Below are 19233 nucleotides of genomic sequence, written 5' to 3'. Positions count from 1 at the left end.
GCCTCTAACTCACAGAAATCCTCCTGCCTCTCCCTCCTAACCCTGAGGGCTGGAGTCGAGGGCATGCGCCCCCACCGCCGACCTTGAATTTCTGATCAGATTTCTAGAATATGAACTTCGAAGGGAAGACAACCATCTAGCATATGTTTAGCCAAGAAAAAGAGAAAAAGAAAGAAAAAAAGAAAAAGAAGTGTTCAATCAAGGCTGCGGCTAGAGGGCTGGGGAGATGGCTCAGAAGTTAAGAGTACTGGCTGCTCTTCCAATTCCCAGCAAGCACATGGTGCCCTCTTCTGGTCTGTAGGCGTACATGCAGGCAGAACACTGTACATAATAAACAAACAAACAAACAAACCTTGAAAAAAAAAAGGCTGCTGCTAGATTGACTATGCATTATTTCAAAATAGTAATACCTAGATGCTCACTCCGGTGGGCGGGGAGTGGAACTGTCCGCAAGAATGCAGTCAAATCTTGTGCAGTGCGTGTTAATTCTTCTATTATGTCTTTAAAAAATAACTCAAACCTTTCTTGTGATTGAAAGAGGAATGAACCAGACATTGGCTGAGGCCTGATTAATTCGCAAGTAGGAAATGGGGGAGAAAGTAAAGTGCAATTTCAAATAAGCGAAGGCGTTGCCTGAGCTCCGGGGAGGAGAGCTCGGCCGCCGCCCTCTTCCGTATAGCGTTCCTCCTCTAGAAAACTGTATTAGAATCTCAGCTTAACTTGGCCGACCACCCTCTGCTAAGTCAGGCAACCTCGGACTGGCCGCTGCCGGTGTCAAGGAACCCCAAAACCAGGGGGCGGACCACAGCCCACCCGGGTCACATTCCAGCGCTGGCGCTCCGCCCTCGGCCCGAGGAATGCGGAAGGACCGCGGGAACCGCCGCGGGGAGCCGGGGGAGGCCGTTGAGCGAGGGGCGGCTGCGGCAGGGGGATGCTGCCGTGCAGGTGAGCTGGGAAACCGGCGCTCAGGGCTACCGGGGGCTGAGCTCGTCGGAGCGCGCGGCCAGGCTAGCCGCCGTCCCTGGCTGCGGGGACCCGGGTCCCACCGACCGCCAGCACCATCCCCCTGCCGCAGTTGGTCGCGCCGAGCTAGCCGGTGCTCCTTCCGCCCCGCCCCCGGGCCGGAAGTGCGGCGCCGCCACCGTCCCGCATCCCTCCGCTGGTCGCAGTCTCCGGCCGGGTCCTCGGGTGCGCGCGTGCGGCGTCGGATCTGGTGAGTGGACCCCGGCCCCGCGGGGCGCCCCCACCCCCAGGTCGCGTCCGCCCCTCTCCTGGCGGCGGGCTTGGGCGGGACGAGGCCCTGGCGCGGCTCCTGGGCTGCGGACTCCCGCCGAGGCCCCGGCCCTGCCTGCTCGCCGCCTGCACGGCTGACACCTGGCACCCGGCTGCGGGCACCTGCGGCGGCTGCGGGCTGGGAGTCCGCTCCGCTGCGCGCGCCGGTTCTGGGCGCGTTGGGGGAGGAGAAGCGGCTGCGCGGTTCCTGCCCGAGGGAGCCGCGAGCCGGAACTAGAGCCTGCGGTTAGACGCAAAAAAAGGGCCGGTTTCCACAGTCCTACTGCGTCTTGCCGACATTAGGTTCATTGTTAGGAAACGGCAATGCAAAGAAAGCTGTGAAGAACTGGGGACTTACTGAGCAAGGGCTCCTTGCGGGAGAACTGGGCGGATCTCTGGTGGGAGGCAACGAGAGCAAAAGCTCCAAAGGTGAGCGTCGTATCGTGTGTTCAGGAAGCACAGACACCAGCCCAGATGGAGGAGAGCAGTAACAAACACTCGCTGGGAATGAGGAAGGTGCCCCGGGCGAGAGCCTGTAAAATAAAAGTAGTTAGCTAAGTTAGGCCTTTTTATAGGTGTGTTGAAATTTTGACGAGAAATGAGATTTTACGTAAGAGGCCTTAGGGAGTCACTTGGATTCTATAAGGAAGTAACAATGATCAGGTTGACAGCTTTTGTTAAAGATGGCTTTGCTGTAGTCCTTTGCGTTAGGGAAACATCACAGCGTTTTCTAATTCAATAAACCCCTTTAGTTTATGATCGTTGAAAGTGTTACCCAGAAAGGTGAGGCATTTGAAGAAGTCATATGATGTCAGCAAAAATTTGTGTGCCCTCTCACTTCTACACACACAAACACATGCACGCGCGCACACACTCCGATCACTTCCTGTCTGAGTGCGCGGCTTTTTGTTTGTTTTGGATACTGTGTTAAATAAGACGCATTCTATGACGGCCCTTCTGTATTTGTGCTTCAGTGAGGCAGCGACCACTGAACTGCAGCTTCGGAAGGACAGATGCCCGGGTGATGGGGCCAAGGTTAGGAAAGCCGGAGTGGGACCAGCGTCCCCACTTCCCTAAGGTGGGAAGATACCAGCTGTCTAGGTATGGAGAGTTTCATACTTGGTTACCTTTGATTGGACTCTGACAAATTCCACACCACAGGCGAATCGGATTTCCCTTCCTCCCTCAGAAGGCAGAAGCCAGAAAACAGGAGAAAGGGTATTCAAAACTCACTGTGTGCAAGGGAGGGAGAAAGACAGGAAACCAAGTCAGCCTCAGCAAGCTTGTTTGCTGTTTGTTGGGGATGAGTTGGGGGCGGGGGTCTGCAGTTTTAGAGGAAGATTATACGATTTTTAGAGGATCTAGGCATGGTGGGGAGGTAGCCTTGGCTATTCCGTTCTTTGTGCTGTGCCTCCCATGGGCAGGTCCTCAGACTTTGCAAGAGAAAGGGGTCAGTCAGAGAGGCGCCTCTTTGGTTCAGAATATTCCTCATGGCAAGCGTCATTTCTGAGCCCCAGGGTACATGCTGGCCTCGCGGGTTGCGCCTGCTGCCACTGTCGAGGTGGGCTGTGTCCTGTGACTGGATCCCCTGGGTGTATACATCCCGCCACGTGCTAGCTTTTGTCTGGGAAATCTGTCCGACAGCAGCCTGTATTATAAGCTGTTGTAACGGCTAGTTGTTAGTGCATGTGGCACGCTCACTCGGGTGCCCGGTACACTCGCAGTTCGGCCTGTGTTGATAATGTTCCTTCCAAGTGTTCAGCAAAGGGTAACTGGCTGGTGGGTTTTGTGAAGTTGTCTCTTGAAAATAGACTGGCCGAGTGTATGCGGACCCGTCGGTAGACTGGACAAAAAGCCTTATTTTAGGAGTGCTCAAGTCCATGAACATTTGTGTATGGAATATTGTTTGTGATGGGAAGAAATTAGTTGTATGTATGTCCTGGCTTACCTGGTATTTATGTGGCACCTGCCATGTACAAGGCAGTCTCCTAGACACTATAATCCAAGCAAATAGGCAAAAGGCTTTTAAAAAGTATTTGTAAGTTCTATGGCCATGGCTGGGTGGTGGCGGCAGCAGTGTGCACCTTTAACCCTAGCACTCTAGAGGCAGAGGCAGGGAGATTTCTGAGGCCAGCCTGGCCTCCAGAGCAAGTTCTAGGACAGCCAGTGCTACACAGAGAAACCGAGACTCAAAAAACAAAAACAAAAATTGTATGGCAATGTAATTCTACTCACTAGTAGAAAAGAGTAAAAGGCTGGGTGGGTGTTCAGCTCCCCGTGCTGTGCTGAGGCCCTGAGTGTTCGGCTCCCCACGCTGTGCTGAGGCCCTGGGTTTGATCCCCACACACTCAGAAACATTTTTTAAAAGAGGAGGAGGAGGAGGAGGACAATCATAAACTAGACACAATGAGTCAGTTTCAGAAATAATACATTTAAAGAAGTCAGGCCTGGAGGACCCAAGGGAGGATGCTTAATTCTCATTAGGAAGGGCAAATAGAACAAACACTGGAGAGCGGAGTGGTGGTGGTGGTGGGGGGGCGTGGTGGCGCACGCCTTTAATCCCAGTACTCAGGAGGCAGAGGCAGGTGAATTGCTGTGAGTTCAAGGCCAGCCTGGTCTACAAAGCGAGTCCAGGACAGCTAAGGCTACACAGAGAAACGCTGTCGGGAAAAACCAAAAAAAAAAAAAAAAAAAAAAGAGAGAGAGAGAGAGAGAGAGAGAGAGAGAGACTAGAAGCAGTTGGAGAGGGAGCAGGACAGGAGCCGCCGTCCATGAAGGTCCTCTGAAGGACTCCGCCCAGCAAAGGATGGAAGCAGATGCTGAGACTCACAGCCAAACTTTGGGGTGGAGCGCAGCAAGTCTTATGGAAGAGCTGGGGGATAGAAGGACCTGGAGGGGGCAGGAGCTCCATAGGGAGACCAATGCAGCCAGCGAATCTGGATGGAGGAAGGGCTGCTGCAGAGCCTGATGCACCAACCAAGGACCATGCATGATGAGGACCTAGATCCCCTGCTCAGACGCAGCAGATAGGCAGCACAGTCTCCTTGTGGGTCCTATATTATGGGGAGTAGGGACTTCTTCTGAAATGGACTCTGGCCCGCACGTGTTGGTCACTTCCACCTGGCAAGGCGGCTCTGCCAGCCCACAGAGAAAGAGGATTCAGGCAGCCCAGATGAGATTTGATAGGCTGAGGCCAGATGTTAGGGGAGGAAGGTTCCCCCTTTCTGAGGACTAGGGGAATGTGGGAGGGGGATGGGGGGGACCAGGAGGGGACAAGGGAGGGGACTGCAATCGGGCTGTAAAGTGAGCAGATTAAAAATAAATAAAAGAAGTCAGGCCTACATAAGCATATGATCAGCATTGGATTTAAAGAAACTCGGACAAGAACAGCCAAGGTCGCGAATACCTCTAATCTCAGCACTCTGGGAGCTGAGGCAGGAGAGTCCTGAGTTTGAGCTCAGCCTGGTCTATGCAGTAAGGGTTGTCTCAAAAAAGAAAAAGAAATTCAATCATGATTTGCCGGGGGGGGGGGGGGGGTGAGGTGCGGGTGGGGTACACAGTTGACTTCCGGGACTTTCTGGGATGATGTTAACATCTGTGATTTCCCTGGGTTCTTCCCTGGGTGTTCAGTTATGGTAAGTATGTGAGGCTGGGCTAGAACTAGAGCTCTTTCTGCTGTAAAGATTTAATGATGTGCATGGGCGGACTGTGTGCGTGTGAATGGAGGCCTTGCACCCCGGGAGCCGCGGTTGTCCATCTTGGCTCTCTGACTGAGCCGGCTCTCCAGCCCACAAAACCAGTCCCACCCTTTTTTCTCCTTAATTGGCTCACAGTCACTAGTAACTTTTATTTTTATATTTGTATGGTTTGTGTTGTTTGTAGCTCAGGCTAGACTCGAATTTGGGCAATCCTCTCCTTCCTTGGCCTGGAAAGTAGAGAGACTGCAGGTGTGCGGTGCCACACCCAGCTTGAGCGGTACCTTTGTGATACAAGTTTTTCAACCAGCATTTAAGCACATTCAAGGACAAAACTTTGAAGAAAGCTGCAATTAGCAAACAAGAAAGACCTGCAAAGCAATAGAGGAGGAGGAAATAGGACAGTGGTGGTGCCGGGTGGTGTGTGAGGGTCCGGAAGTTCTATTGTGGTTACGTTTTCTGAACAGAAATAGAAAATCCCCTGGCCACCTGGCTGGCCCTTTTGAACTTTCTGGAATTCTGTGACTCTAATCCCAAAACAAAGATGCTTCCTCATCTTGCTATTAAAGAATTCACAGAACTGGGGGCATTGCTGCTTTCCCGTTTATAACAACAAATCGCTCTCAGTTTTGTTTTGAGCACGTAAAGGGCAATGCCTCGGTTTTGTTGCTGTTGTTTTGGGGGTTTTTTGTTTTGAGATAAGGTCTTTAGCCCAGGCTTTACTTGCCTCTGCCTCCAGCTTGCCTGGAATCTGAGGCGTGTGCCACCACACCTGGCTAATAAATTCCAGTCTTTGAAAGCCAGAGATCCCTGGGCAGTTGACTCCTGTGTGGTTGTCTCCACTGTGGCTCACTCACTTGGCTGGCCAGTTACTGCTGGCTTCCGGTGGGAGGCCTCAGCTCCCTGCCACCCCGTGCAGATAGACTCACGCAGGGCAAGCAGTAGAGGCCTCAGCTCCCTGCCACCCCGTGCAGATAGACTCACGCAGGGCAAGCAGTAGAGGCCTCAGCTCCCTGCCACCCCATGCAGATAGACTCACGCAGGGCAAGCAGTGTCCACCAGCCGCCATCATCTCATATCCCACCATTGCTCCCACGGGTCCACTCTGCAGTGACAGCTGCCCAAGGTCATGTTGGAGCCTGGCTATCACCTTGGCAAGGCGGGGAGGAATTTCAGTGCCACCAGGAACCACGCAGTGTGTGTGTGTGTGTGTGTGTGTGTGTGTGTGTGTGTGTGTGTCGGGGGTGTGTACTCATTGAGTACTCATCACTCCAGGAATCTGAGGGTGCTGATCTAGTGATTCCTTCTGCCGCTGTTCAAGATGCCTGAAGTTCAGGTTTTTAAGTAAGTATCACATTAAAAAAAAAAAAGGCAAGCTAATTTTTTAAGGCCATCTTGGGGTCTCTAAACAAGCCTTCCTGCAGACTACATACAATTTGCTAGCTGCCGGTTATTGGCTGTGAGCTGCCTCTCAGTATGTGTGCATGTGTGCACATGCATGTGGGGGCCAAAGGACTGGTGCCATTCCTCAGGTGTGTTCACTTCTCTTTGAGACGTAGCCTCCCACCATCTCATCACTGGCCTGCGTGCATCACCAGTCACGGGTCTTAGGCTCAAACTCAGTTCCTCGAGCTCAAAGGGTAAGCGGCCACTGAGCTGTCGTCCTAGCCCATGAGCTGCCCCCTATGTGGCTGAGGAAAATGGGGTAGCTAAAATAGCCAAAGGTCAGGCAGCTGCTCATTCAGAACTGGAGGTGGAGTCCAGGCCTCCTGTATCGCCATTTGCCCGAAATAAGCAGCTTTGAGGAGCCTGGGGAAGCAGGAGACGTATAAAGCCCATGCCGAGTGAAGGGTCTCAACCTTAGCTGTACGCTGGAATTGCCTACTGCATTGTAAAAACTTTATCTAATCACTTCGTGTTTATGAGTGTTTTGCCTGCGCGTGTATCTAGGCACCACGTGCATGCCTGGGACTAGAGTTACACAGACAGTTGTGAGCCTCCGTGTGAGTGCTAGAAATTGAACCCAGGTCAGCTGCAAGACAGCAAGCTCTCTTAGCCAATGAAACAACCCTCCAGCTCCCATGAAATCCTTGGCCTCCACTCCCAGCACTCCCTTTCTGTAAGGGAGTGTCTAAGACTCTGGCATCGTTTTTTATAAGCTTCAGAGATGGTGCTGGGAGAGCAGTGTTTATTGGCCACATGGAGATAACAGGCACCTGGGGGAGCATCAAAGGGATGTTGGAGGCCATAGGCCGCCGCAGCATGCACTCTGAGCATCTTTACAAGCCTGAGGAAGCCGGGCAAGCAAAATGAGACTCACAGAGTTCTGCTCACTAATGGCATGTCCCTGAGCTTTGACTTGGACATCAGACGTCTGCATCACCTGTAAAGCCAGCTCCCCATATCCCTACACACCTGTGACCTGGCAGCTCAAGACCCCTTAGGTCACTGTGTTAGGAATGTAGGGAAATAATAAAGTATATGTAGAGGAAGTGCCTGGTTTTTTGTTTTGTTTTGTTTGTTTGTTTGTTTGGTTTTTATTAAAGGTAACTTGCATTCCGGGCTCTCTTATCTATATTTATGGCTGTAATCTACAGGCAGTGGGTTGATTAGGTGCCCCCCCCCCCACAAAGCACTTTCATTAATAATTGAACATAAAGGTTTCTCTGTTAAGTCATGGCTAATGGAAGAAGATGCAGTCACTTAATGACCCAGTCTGACCTGCTACACTGCATGATGATCCAAGCTGTGGCTTCTGCCTGCCAGTCGCAGCTGGGACAGTGGCCCTATCCCTGTAGTTTCTCTGGGACAGTGGCACTATCCGTGTGGTTTCTCTGGGGCAGTGGCACTATCCGTGTGGTTTCTCTGGGGCAGTGGCACTATCCCTGTGGTTTCTCTGGGGCAGTGGCACTATCCCTGTGGTTTCTCTGGGGCAGTGGCACTATCCCTGTGGTTTCTCTGGGACAGTGGCACTATCCGTGTGGTTTCTCTGGGGCAGTGGCACTATCCCTGTGGTTTCTCTGGGACAGTGGCACTATCCGTGTGGTTTCTCTGGGGCAGTGGCACTATCCCTGTGGTTTCTCTGGGGCAGTGGCACTATCCCTGTGGTTTCTCTGGGGCAGTGGCACTATCCCTGTGGTTTCTCTAGGGCAGTGGCACTATCTGTGTGGTTTCTCTAGGGCAGTGGCACTATCTGTGTGGTTTCTCTAGGGCAGTGGCACTATCCCTGTGGTTTCCTGGGGCAGTGGCACTATCCCTGTGGTTTCTCTGGGGCAGTGGCACTATCCATGTGGTTTCTCTGGGGCAGTGGCACTATCCCTGTGGTTTCTCTGGGGCAGTGGCACTATCCCTGTGGTTTCCTGGGGCAGTGGCACTATCCCTGTGGTTTCTCTGGGGCAGTGGCACTATCCATGTGGTTTCTCTGGGGCAGTGGCACTATCCCTGTGGTTTCTCTGGGGCAGTGACACTATCCCTGTGGTTTCTCTAGGGCAGTGGCACTATCCCTGTGGTTTCTCTGGGGCAGTGGCACTATCCCTGTGGTTTCTCTGGGGCAGTGGCACTATCCCTGTGGTTTCTCTGGGGCAGTGGCACTATCCATAGTCTCTTTACTACAGTTAGGATTTCTATGAGAATACCACTTGTCTGTGATCTGAGTGCAGAGGAGAACGGCTACTCAGAGACCACGCTTGCCTCCGTTGGTCACTGAAAGGTTTTAAGTGAGTTAAAATAACTAGGAGAGACATTAGCATGAAGGAGGGAGTGCGTACATAGAAATTCCCTCTAGTAGGGTTGAGCATGGCTGATGTGGGGAGGTATTTAATGTCCAGTCTGCACTTGCATCATTTGGAAGGCAGGAAGTTTCATTTAGTGCCAGGCTTTTAAACCTTTTCACTCATAATTTTTTTTTTCTCTTGAGAATGAGGATAGATAGATAGATGGATAGATAGATAGATAGATACATACATACATACATACATACATACATACATACGTACATACGTACATACGTACATTGGTACATAGACTACTCGGTGCTGATGCAGTGTCTCAGTGCATGAGGGCCATTTCTGTGCAGTCTGACGACAGCCTCTGTTTGATCCCCAAAGCCCATGTGGTGGGAGGAAACCGATTCTCAAGCGTTGTCCTCTGATAGCCATGTGCATGTATAGGCACACACAAAGAAAGATTGCTTTTTAAAAACACCAAGTGTGGAGTGCATGCTTGTGGCACTGGAGAGAGCACATCGACGTGAGGGATGGAGATGGGGCTCTTCCTGCTGGCAGAGAAGGAGGAGATGAGCACACAGAGGACTCTACTGGTTCACGGGGCAGGGTGACTCCTGGCTTCCTGGCTGGGAAATCTGAAAGCTGGAAAGGAGGAGAGGGGATGATGGATTCCGTTTTCAGTGTGCTGGTTTTGTGGCATCTGTGGGATGTCCCAGTGGGCATGTTTCCTGGGCAGCTGGAGTTGACTCTGGAGCACCAGGTGAAGTGCCCACCTGGAGGTGGCAGCTCGGACGCCGAGCTGTGAGACCATGCAAGAGCTTTACGCCATGTAGGGGAATTTTGATGCAACTAAGTGGCAGAGACTGGCTTGGAGGCTACACATTCATGGATCCCAGTGTGGTGGTGTATGCCTGCAGCATACTGGGGAGGAAGGAGGGTGGAAAATTCTAGACCAGCCTGGAATGCGTCATGAACCCCTGTCAGAAATGCCAGGACATGAAAACCCCCGATGTTTAAGCGAGTGGAGAAGACAATCCAGGAGGGCTGATCCTGGAAGTGGCGAGCTGAGACTGTAGTGGGGCACAGCGTCCCCAGAGTCCAGCCTAGGCCTGTGGCAGGCACAGTAGACGCCCAGAGAAAGACAGTTTGAAGCAGTTGCTGGGGCTGGAGTGGGGAGGAGGCGGCGGCAAAGTGGAGAAAGCCTTGACGGTTGTCTCACAAGTCAGGGGAGGCGAGACTTCTCAGACTATAGTTCATACACCTTTGCTCGCTTTGCAACTCCTGTGTAGGTTTAGTTTTTATAAATGCCGAATGGGTGTGTGTGTGTGTGTGTGTGTGTGTGTGTGTGTGTGTGTGTGTGTGTGTGTGTGTGTGTGTGTATTTTGTATTTGTACGTCTGGGGATTGAACCCAGGACCTTGAACATACGGCTCTACCACTGAGTTATCCCCAACCCTAAAAATCTAAATCTCCCAGCACTTAGACGGAGGGAAGAGGATCGTAAATACTGAAAGAATATGTAAAGGTGAGAGTGCCGCTACAGTCCAAGGCTCACTCTGCAGCATGTTTTGGTAAAGGGCGGTCAGTGACTGCCTTCTCACCCCTCAGCCTCCTTCCCGGTTCCTTTTGGAGACCAGACTGCTGCACCAGTGGAGGCCATGTGCCACTGCCCCTCCCAGACTGCTGCACTAGGGAAGGCCGTGTGCCACTGCCCCTCCCAGACTGCTGCACTAGGGAAGGCCGTGTGCCACTGCCCCTCCCAGACTGCTGCACCAGCGGAGGCCGTGTGCCACTGCCCCTCCCAGACTGCTGCACTAGGGAAGGCTGTGTGCCACTGCCCCTCCCAGACTGCTGCACTAGGGAAGGCCGTGTGCCACTGCCCCTCCCAGACTGCTGCACTAGCGGAGGCCGTGTGCCACTGCCCCTCCCAGACTGCTGCACTAGGGAAGGCTGTGTGCCACTGCCCCTCCCAGACTGCTGCACTAGGGGAGGCCGTGTGCCACTGCCCCTCCCAGACTGCTGCACTAGGGAAGGCCGTGTGCCACTGCCCCTCCCAGACTGCTGCACCAGCGGAGGCCGTGTGCCACTGCCCCTCCCAGACTGCTGCACTAGGGAAGGCCATGTGCCACTGCCCCTCCCAGACTGCTGCACCAGCGGAGGCCGTGTGCCACTGCCCCTCCCAGACTGCTGCACTAGGGAAGGCCGTGTGCCACTGCCCCTCCCAGACTCTGCTGCACTAGGGGAGGCCGTGTGCCACTGCCCCTCCCAGACTCTGCTGCACTAGGGAAGGCCGTGTGCCACTGCCCCTCCCAGACTCTGCTGCACTAGGGAAGGCCATGTGCTACTGCCCCTCCCAGACTGCTGCACTAGGGAAGGCCATGTGCCACTGCCCCTCCCAGACTCTGCTGCACTAGGGGAGGCCGTGTGCCACTGCCCCTCCCAGACTGCTGCACCAGCGGAGGCCGTGTGCCACTGCCCCTCCCAGACTGCTGCACTAGGGAAGGCTGTGTGCCACTGCCCCTCCCAGACTGCTGCACTAGGGGAGGCCGTGTGCCACTGCCCCTCCCAGACTGCTGCACTAGGGAAGGCCGTGTGCCACTGCCCCTCCCAGACTGCTGCACCAGCGGAGGCCGTGTGCCACTGCCCCTCCCAGACTGCTGCACTAGGGAAGGCCATGTGCCACTGCCCCTCCCAGACTGCTGCACCAGCGGAGGCCGTGTGCCACTGCCCCTCCCAGACTGCTGCACTAGGGAAGGCCGTGTGCCACTGCCCCTCCCAGACTCTGCTGCACTAGGGGAGGCCGTGTGCCACTGCCCCTCCCAGACTCTGCTGCACTAGGGAAGGCCGTGTGCCACTGCCCCTCCCAGACTCTGCTGCACTAGGGAAGGCCATGTGCTACTGCCCCTCCCAGACTGCTGCACTAGGGAAGGCCATGTGCCACTGCCCCTCCCAGACTCTGCTGCACTAGGGGAGGCCGTGTGCCACTGCCCCTCCCAGACTGCTGCACCAGCGGAGGCCGTGTGCCACTGCCCCTCCCAGACTGCTGCACTAGGGAAGGCCATGTGCCACTGCCCCTCCCAGACTGCTGCACCAGCGGAGGCCGTGTGCCACTGCCCCTCCCAGACTGCTGCACTAGGGAAGGCCGTGTGCCACTGCCCCTCCCAGACTCTGCTGCACTAGGGGAGGCCGTGTGCCACTGCCCCTCCCAGACTCTGCTGCACTAGGGGAGGCCGTGTGCCGCTGCACTAGGGGAGGCCGTGTGCCACTGCCCCTCCCAGACTCTGCTGCACTATGGGAGGCCGTGTGCCACTGCCCCTCCCAGACTGCTGCACTAGGGGAGGCCGTGTGCCACTGCTCCTCCCAGACTGCTGCACTAGGGAAGGCCGTGTGCCACTGCCCCTCCCAGACTGCTGCACTAGGGAAGGCCGTGTGCCACTGCCCCTCCCAGACTGCTGCACTAGGGGAGGCCGTGTGCCACTGCCCCTCCCAGACTGCTGCACTAGGGGAGGCCATGTGCCACTGCCCCTCCCAGACTCTGCTGCACTAGGGGAGGCCGTGTGCCACTGCCCCTCCCAGACTCTGCTGCACTAGGGGAGGCCGTGTGCCACTGCCCCTCCCAGACTGCTGCACTAGGGGAGGCCGTGTGCCACTGCCCCTCCCAGACTCTGCTGCACTAGGGGAGGCCGTGTGCCACTGCCCCTCGGTTCTTTTTCACTAATCGCACTCCCTGACCAAATCTTTGCATTTGGTCCTGTCTTGTCATTGCCTTCTTGAAGAACGCTAATTAAACCTCACAGATGTTTAATGTAGGATACATTTAGCATGATACAACTGACACATTATTTTTTAAATAAAATTACTCTTTAGTAACTTTGCAAAAACAACTGGTTAATGGAACTTATCTGTGCCTTTAGGCTGCTGGTATCTATTAAATCTTGAAATATGATCAGTACTTTTCACATGAGAAAAGCTCATTGTGTGAACATGTTATAACATGCATGCTGGAGGTATAGCTCATTGGGAGAACATGTTATAACATGCATGCTGGAGGTATAGCTCATTGGGAGAACATGTTATAACATGCATGCTGGAGGTATAGCTCATTGGGAGAACATGTTATAACATGCATGCTGGAGGTATAGCTCATTGTGTGAACATGTTATAACATGCATGCTGGAGGTATAGCTCATTGGGAGAACATGTTATAACATGCATGAAAGCCTGGGTTTAAGCCTGGCTAGGTTTAATTAAACTTGACCCAAGCTAGAGTCATCTGAGAGGAGGGGACCTCAGTTGAGACAATGCATCCATAAGATGGGCTGCAGACCATTTCTTAGTTAGTGATGGATGGGGGAGGGCCCAGCCCATTGTGGGTGGTGCCATCCCTGGACAGGTGGCCCTGGGTTCTACAAAAAAGCAGGCTGAACAAGCCATGGGAAGCAAACTAGTAAGATGGGCCGGGCCCTTCCATGGCCTCTGCATTGGCCCCTGCCTGCAGGTCCCTGCCTGTGTGAGCCCCTGCTCTGGCTTCCCTCAGTGATAGACTGTGTAAGCCAAATACACTGTGTCCTCCCTAAGTTGCTTTTAGTCACAGTGTTTTATCACCCCAATTGCAATCCTAGGTAAGACAAGACCCTAGCAGCAGCTGCCAGAAAAGAGAAAGAAAGGAGAAAGAAAAGTCAAATACTTAGCTAGTAGACCACATTCTGTTCATTTCACTTCAATATAACTATAGTCAAATATCAAGCTAAGTTACAGGGAGGAGAAGAAAAATTAACATTATGCAGAACAGATACAAGGGGAAGGCAAGGTGTTGGAATGTTGAAAGTTGAGGCCATGAAGCGAGTATAAATCAAAACACCCTCACAATCAAGCTAAGCTCAGAGGAGACATTGAATAGAAAGTGCAAAGCCACAAGTCCTTCCTGTTGACCAGCTAGCAGTTCCGGCTGCTCTTTATCAACTAGACACAAACACACCAGGAAAGTTATGTATGGCTAGTCCTTTGTGACTCATTTGAACTTGACCTCTAACTCCAAAGCTGACGTGATAGTGTGGTGTTCTGTTTGCAGTTCTGCATTGTCCTGTAATGGGATGGATTCTGAGAACTGCACTGTCCGCAGTCTCAGTGCTCTGCAGACAACATGGGGTTCACTTACACAGAACCAGATAGAACAGCTTACTGCAGACCAAGACTGGGTGCCATATACCTTTGTACATGTTGCTGTTGACCAAAGCACCGTGATGCGTGCATTTACGTCGTTTAAAATGCAGCCAGGGCATGCACCATGCCTGCAGCCCCGGCACTCGAGACAGAGACAGGAGACCAGGACTTTAAGGTACCCTGAGCTACGTACTGAATTCAGGGAGCCTCAACTCCATGACACCCTATTTGCAAATAGACATGGGAATTATCATGTTTGCCAGCTAAAATTAAATTGCTGGTGGCTGTCAGAGTGGAGGTAACAGCGAAGCCTCCGCACGGGGCCTGAGATGACCGGGAAGAGGATGAAGGGGGGCAGCTAACGGGAATGCGGGGAAGTGAGGTCTGGATGGTTCTGTTTGGTTGAGACAGGGTTTCTCTGTGACGCCCTGGCTGTCCTGGGACTCGCTCTGTAGACCAGGCTGGCCTCGAACTCGGAGATCTCCTGCCTCTGCCTCCCGAGTGCTGGGATTAAAGGCGTGTGCCACCATGTCCAGCAGATGATGTGTTTTAAAGGTGAACGCCATATCTGGCTACCCTAGTCCTGTGTACAGTGTGCGCTTAGTTCTCACCATTGCGTTATAATAGGTAGAATATCTGGATGATGAAAATTTGGGGTTCTGAGAGATTTTTCATATTGGTAGTAGAGTGGAAGTAATAAAAGTACCTGCCATATTTGGTGGTTGTGAAGGCTAAATGGGAAAACCCAGCCTGGCGACTGAAGGAGGTTTATATGCCGGGGCTCTGCTCCTTCAGAGAAGTGCTTGGCACGGGTGCTCAGCCTCTGCGGTTCCATGTTTTCCTAGAACTCCCAGTGGGTTAGTCCTGGGGCCGGGGAGACGGCTCCGTGGTTGGGAGCTCACACTGCTCTGCGTTGGGAGCGTGTTCAGTTCCCTGTAACTGCAACCCCAGGGGCTCCAGCACCCTTCTCTGGCCTCCGTGGGCACCTGCACTCGTGTGCTCACACCCACACCCAGACATAAACAAAAACACACAGAATTAAAAATAAAAGCTAAAACTTAAACGAAATTGGTCTTGCTGCGTGGTGGTCGCCCACACCTTTAATTCCAGCATTCATAGGCAGAGCTTAGGCCTGGACTACAGAGTGAGCTCCAGGAGAGACAGGGCTGCGTAGAGAACAGCAAACAGAACAAAAAAGAAATTAGCTTGTGAAATGTGATGGAAAACATATTGATAAATTGTTAGCATATGCTTTCAAAATCCACTTTAACTGCCACATTGAAAATAAGCTTGGGTGCACTCATTCCTACCTTATCGAAGTAAATGTCTTTACTAAGATATTTTTACTCTAGCTGGGCATAGTGGCACACAACTTTAATCCCAGCACGTAGGAGGCAGAGACAAACAGATCTTTGTGAGTTCTAGGGCTACACAGGGAGACCCCGTTTTTGAAAGGAAAGAAAAAGGTATTTAGGTGTGTATATATACCCTTTTGCTTTACATATTATACATTGTTTTTGTTTAATTTCAGATTTAAATCGCCACCATGTCTAGCAAAAAGGCAAAGACTAAGACCACCAAGAAGCGCCCTCAGCGGGCAACATCCAATGTGTTCGCCATGTTTGACCAGTCCCAGATCCAGGAGTTCAAAGAGGCCTTCAACATGATCGACCAGAACCGGGACGGCTTCATCGACAAAGAGGACTTGCACGACATGCTGGCTTCCCTAGGTAGCCTTTCATGTGCATTTTCCCTGGTGATAAGCTGTCTCTGAATCATTTGTTTTGAGATTCAGTCCTCATCCCAAATGGCCTTTGAAAAGCTTTCAGGTGTTGGAGGGGCCTTATCAGGGCTGGACCAGGCATAAGGGCGATCAGCCACAGGGAGAGGGCCTGGCGGGTACTGTTCCTGTTAGCTAAGTAGATTGTGCCTGTGTGGGCCTGAAAGCTGTGGGTTATAAATATCTGGTCAGTGGAAGACAGATCATGAGCAAAGAGGTGACACTCACAATTAACGATTGTCTGGGAAGGAAGGGCGATGTTACTCAAAAATGGACCCCAGGAAAAGAGATCTCCATAATGATGTTTTTTATGATTAAAAAAAGAGAGGAAGGAATTTTATTTTTTTCTAAAAACCATAGATGGGATGGCTTAGCAAGTAAAGGCGCACGCTGTCAAAGCTGGTGCCCTCAGTGCGAGCCCCAGGATGGAGAGGCCTGACTCCTGGAAACGTTCTCTGTCCTCACCATGTACTCCATGACACTGGTGTGTGTGCGCGCACACAGACACATGCGCACACACAAACAAGATCCATTTGAGATTCCTGTTTCACTGGGAACTCTGTTGACTCTTTGGGCTATAGTCATTCCTGCCCTCGCTTCCCAGGGTGCGGCAGGACAGTCGGGTTAGCTGAGCAAATGGAAGGTCAGCTTTTTACTTGTGTTGTTTTGTTTTGTTTTGTTTTTCGAGACATGTGTCTCTGTGTAATAGCCCTGGCTGTCCTGGACTCGCTTTGTACCAGGCTGGCCTTGAACTCACAGTGATCTGCCTGCCTCTGCCTCCCGAGTGCACCACCACACCCAGCTTTTTTTTTTCACTTGTTTTTCTTGCTCAGTGGCTCCCTTAGCACAGATGAGTTGAGGAGGTGTAGGTGTAGTGGGGCGGAGAAATGTTCAGCCAGATCCTGGATCAGACTGTCAATCAGATCTTCGTCTGCCATAACTAGAGTTATAACTGGCACAAACGCAGATGTTTCCTTAGATCTGAGGTCCCGTCAACACAGCTTTTCCTGTGTGTCAACGTCATGGCCGCAGGGCCCTTTGAGATGCTGGTGTCAGCCTCCTCGAGGGTTAAGAGTAAAGGAGGCTGGGTGAGAGATGGCGCTACGTTTGGTGTCTGCAGTACTGGGTTTGGGGTCCAGTTCTTCCACCTCCCGGAGTCAGTGAACCAGTCTTCAAACCCCTTCTCCAAGACCTTTCCTGTGGGGAGCTCTGTAGCCACCACCCCCTCTCTCACCCCTCCCCCACACCCCTCCCCCATACCCCTCTCCCCCACCCCTCCCTGGCCCACCTCGCTGCCGGGTGGTTTCCATGGGAATAGAGATCAAGGTTTCTCTTCACAAACATGGCTGTGCACACCCCAGGTCACGCCTGGCATGGTGGCTCATCTGTTAGCATGCAGGAGGATGAGGCAAGAGGGTTGCACTTGGGGCCAACAGTGCTTTCTTTAATATCGTCCAAAATAAACTGCCAGTCCCAACTGACCTAATCGTTTTAACCCAAATGATCAGCTTATAAGTACTTTTGAAGCTACCAATTTTCATACAACTGTATCATAATTAGAAACATTACTGTTGGTTTTTCTCTTAATAACAACCCCCAGTGAACCACTATAGAAGAATCAGGGTTCAGCATGTGCCAATGTGGTGTTACCCGTCAACATTTGAGAGTTCTGGTTTTTTAATGAAAGGTGTTAAGCAGCTGGAGCTTTTGTCTGATCCCTGGAATTCTGTGGAAGGAGAGAACGGACTCCCGAGAGTCGTCCTCAGACCTCACGCATGTGATGTGGTGTGCACACGCAAAATAAATGTAATAAAAACCTTTTTAAAAAATACGTTTGGTAGCATAACAGTAGCCAAAGGATCCGGACTGAGGTGGTTTTGTCTTTGCCCCGTGTGCGCTCTGACAGGGAAGAACCCCACTGACGCCTACCTGGACGCCATGATGAACGAGGCCCCGGGCCCCATCAACTTCACCATGTTCCTCACCATGTTTGGAGAGAAGTTGAACGGCACAGACCCTGAGGATGTCATCAGAAACGCCTTCGCTTGCTTTGACGAGGAAGCGACAGGTAACGTTGCCTCTGGTCTCTCATGTCACCTGGTTCCTCCCTCGCTTGGTCCTCTCTTCCTGGCTGACTGAGCTGCGCGCGCTCCCTGCACTGCCGGTCCGGGTGGCGCTCCCTTTTGTTCTGGGCAGCCACCTCTTACTTTGACTTGACTTTATATTTCTATACTATGTTTTTTGGTTTTATTTTGTATTTTCATTTACTTGTTTATTTTTTAATTTAAGAGTAGTCTGTCTGCATGTACACCTACATGCCAGGAGAGGGCAGCAGATCCCATTATAGATGGTCATGAGCCACCTTGTGGTTGCTGGGAACTGAACTCAGGACCTCTGGAAGAGCAGCCAGTGTTCTTAATCACTGAGCCATCTCACCAACCCAGTATACTATGGTTTTCAAGAAGATATAAACTCTTCATTCTCTGTATAAATGTGTATGCAGCAGGTGCATGCCTGGTGCCCTCAGAGGTCAGAAGAAGGCATAAGAGCCCTTGGAACCGAGGTTACAGATGGCTGTGAGCCACTACGTGCGGTGCCGGGAATTGAACCCCAGTCCTCTGGAAAGCCGTCTGAGCTCTTGCACTGAGCCATCTCCATTTCGAAGCTCTTAAGATCCTTCAGTATTTACTAAAGCGATTGGGAAGCGGGGTTTGTGGTAGGTGGTGGGGCAGCTGCGGCGCCGGCTGGTCCGACCTGCGTGAGTCTGCCCTTTGTTCCCGGCCAGGCACCATCCAGGAGGACTACCTGAGAGAGCTGCTGACCACCATGGGCGACCGCTTCACAGACGAGGAGGTGGATGAGCTCTACAGGGAGGCCCCCATCGACAAGAAGGGCAACTTCAACTACATCGAGTTCACGCGCATCCTCAAGCACGGCGCCAAGGACAAGGACGACTGAGGCCGCCCCGCTGGATGTCCTGTGCGGTATCTTACTCACTGCGTTTCTCAGACACTCCTTCCACCTCACAGGGCCCACTGCATGCCACTTAGGTTCACAGCTTTGCCTCTTTTCTAATGTATTTATTCCAGACCTTTCTGTCTCTTAGCACTTGTATAATCAGACTGGAAATGGGGACAATGCTGTAAATTGTATTGAAAATGAGATGCGAATAAAAATCAACAAATGTGAAAGCCCAGGAAAATATATCCGTATTTCTGGTTTTGCTGGATTTTTTACATTTTTTTTACATAATAAAAATGTTATTTTGAAATAAAGATTATGCTGACTCAACTGGAGTATAAAACAAACAAGTGATAGTTTGGGGCAGTCCTTTCTTCACGTTCCCAACTTTGTAAAATTCAGACTTTATAACTTTCACGTCCCTGGGACAGTTCTTCAGAACTTTTAAATATACCTTGGCATCTTTAGGGCTAGCAATACACCTTGATCTTTATCTTGCTTCTGTGGTGATGTCAGCTGGGTGCTGAGTGTGGGCTGCTACGTGAAGGCTTCCCTGGTGTAAGGTTAATTCTGAATCAGTGCCGTTCACTGTGCGGCACCACGCCTTCCTGGCTCCTGATGGTCGTCACCAACCCTGC

General features: G+C 52.1%; 2 protein-coding genes across 3 annotated transcripts in view; one reads left to right on the top strand and one right to left on the bottom strand.

The window, feature by feature from the left end:
* The window catches only part of LOC311596450 (uncharacterized protein), a 134389-nt gene that overhangs the window by 3251 nt on the left and 111905 nt on the right, over nt 1-19233 (bottom strand). Inside the window, exon 5 of the mRNA XM_084779920.1 lies at nt 1631-1805. Within this exon, the coding sequence (XP_084636046.1) occupies nt 1631-1805 (175 nt within the window). The remainder of the gene's footprint in view (nt 1-1630; nt 1806-19233) is intronic.
* On the top strand, nt 1056-18838 carry LOC311596449 (myosin regulatory light chain 12B). Of its 2 annotated transcripts, none has more exons than XM_084779918.1 (4): nt 1056-1213; nt 15386-15584; nt 17541-17702; nt 18420-18838. In XM_084779918.1, exons 2-4 carry the CDS (start codon nt 15401-15403, stop codon nt 18590-18592), a joined length of 519 nt encoding a protein of 172 aa, XP_084636044.1. In that variant the 5' UTR covers nt 1056-1213; nt 15386-15400; the 3' UTR covers nt 18593-18838. The 2 variants fall into 2 exon arrangements, with proteins under 2 accessions (XP_084636044.1, XP_084636045.1); XM_084779919.1 differs by lacking the exon at nt 1056-1213 and adding an exon at nt 1544-1701.

This window comes from Acomys minous, assembly GCF_964271855.1.
Source record: "Acomys minous genome assembly, chromosome: 4".
NCBI lineage: Eukaryota > Metazoa > Chordata > Mammalia > Rodentia > Muridae > Acomys > Acomys minous.
This window is presented reverse-complemented; position numbering and strand designations above follow the sequence as displayed.

What these genes read in the sequence shown, in the direction of transcription:
- LOC311596449 (XM_084779918.1), top strand. Translation starts at nt 15,401, where the DNA reads ATGTCTAGCAAAAAGGCAAAGACTAAGACCACCAAGAAGCGCCCTCAG. An exon ending in CGACATGCTGGCTTCCCTAG is followed by an intron (nt 15,585 to 17,540) that starts GTAGCCTTTCAT and finishes GCGCTCTGACAG; the next exon opens with GGAAGAACCCCACTGACGCC. An exon ending in CTTTGACGAGGAAGCGACAG is followed by an intron (nt 17,703 to 18,419) that starts GTAACGTTGCCT and finishes GTTCCCGGCCAG; the next exon opens with GCACCATCCAGGAGGACTAC.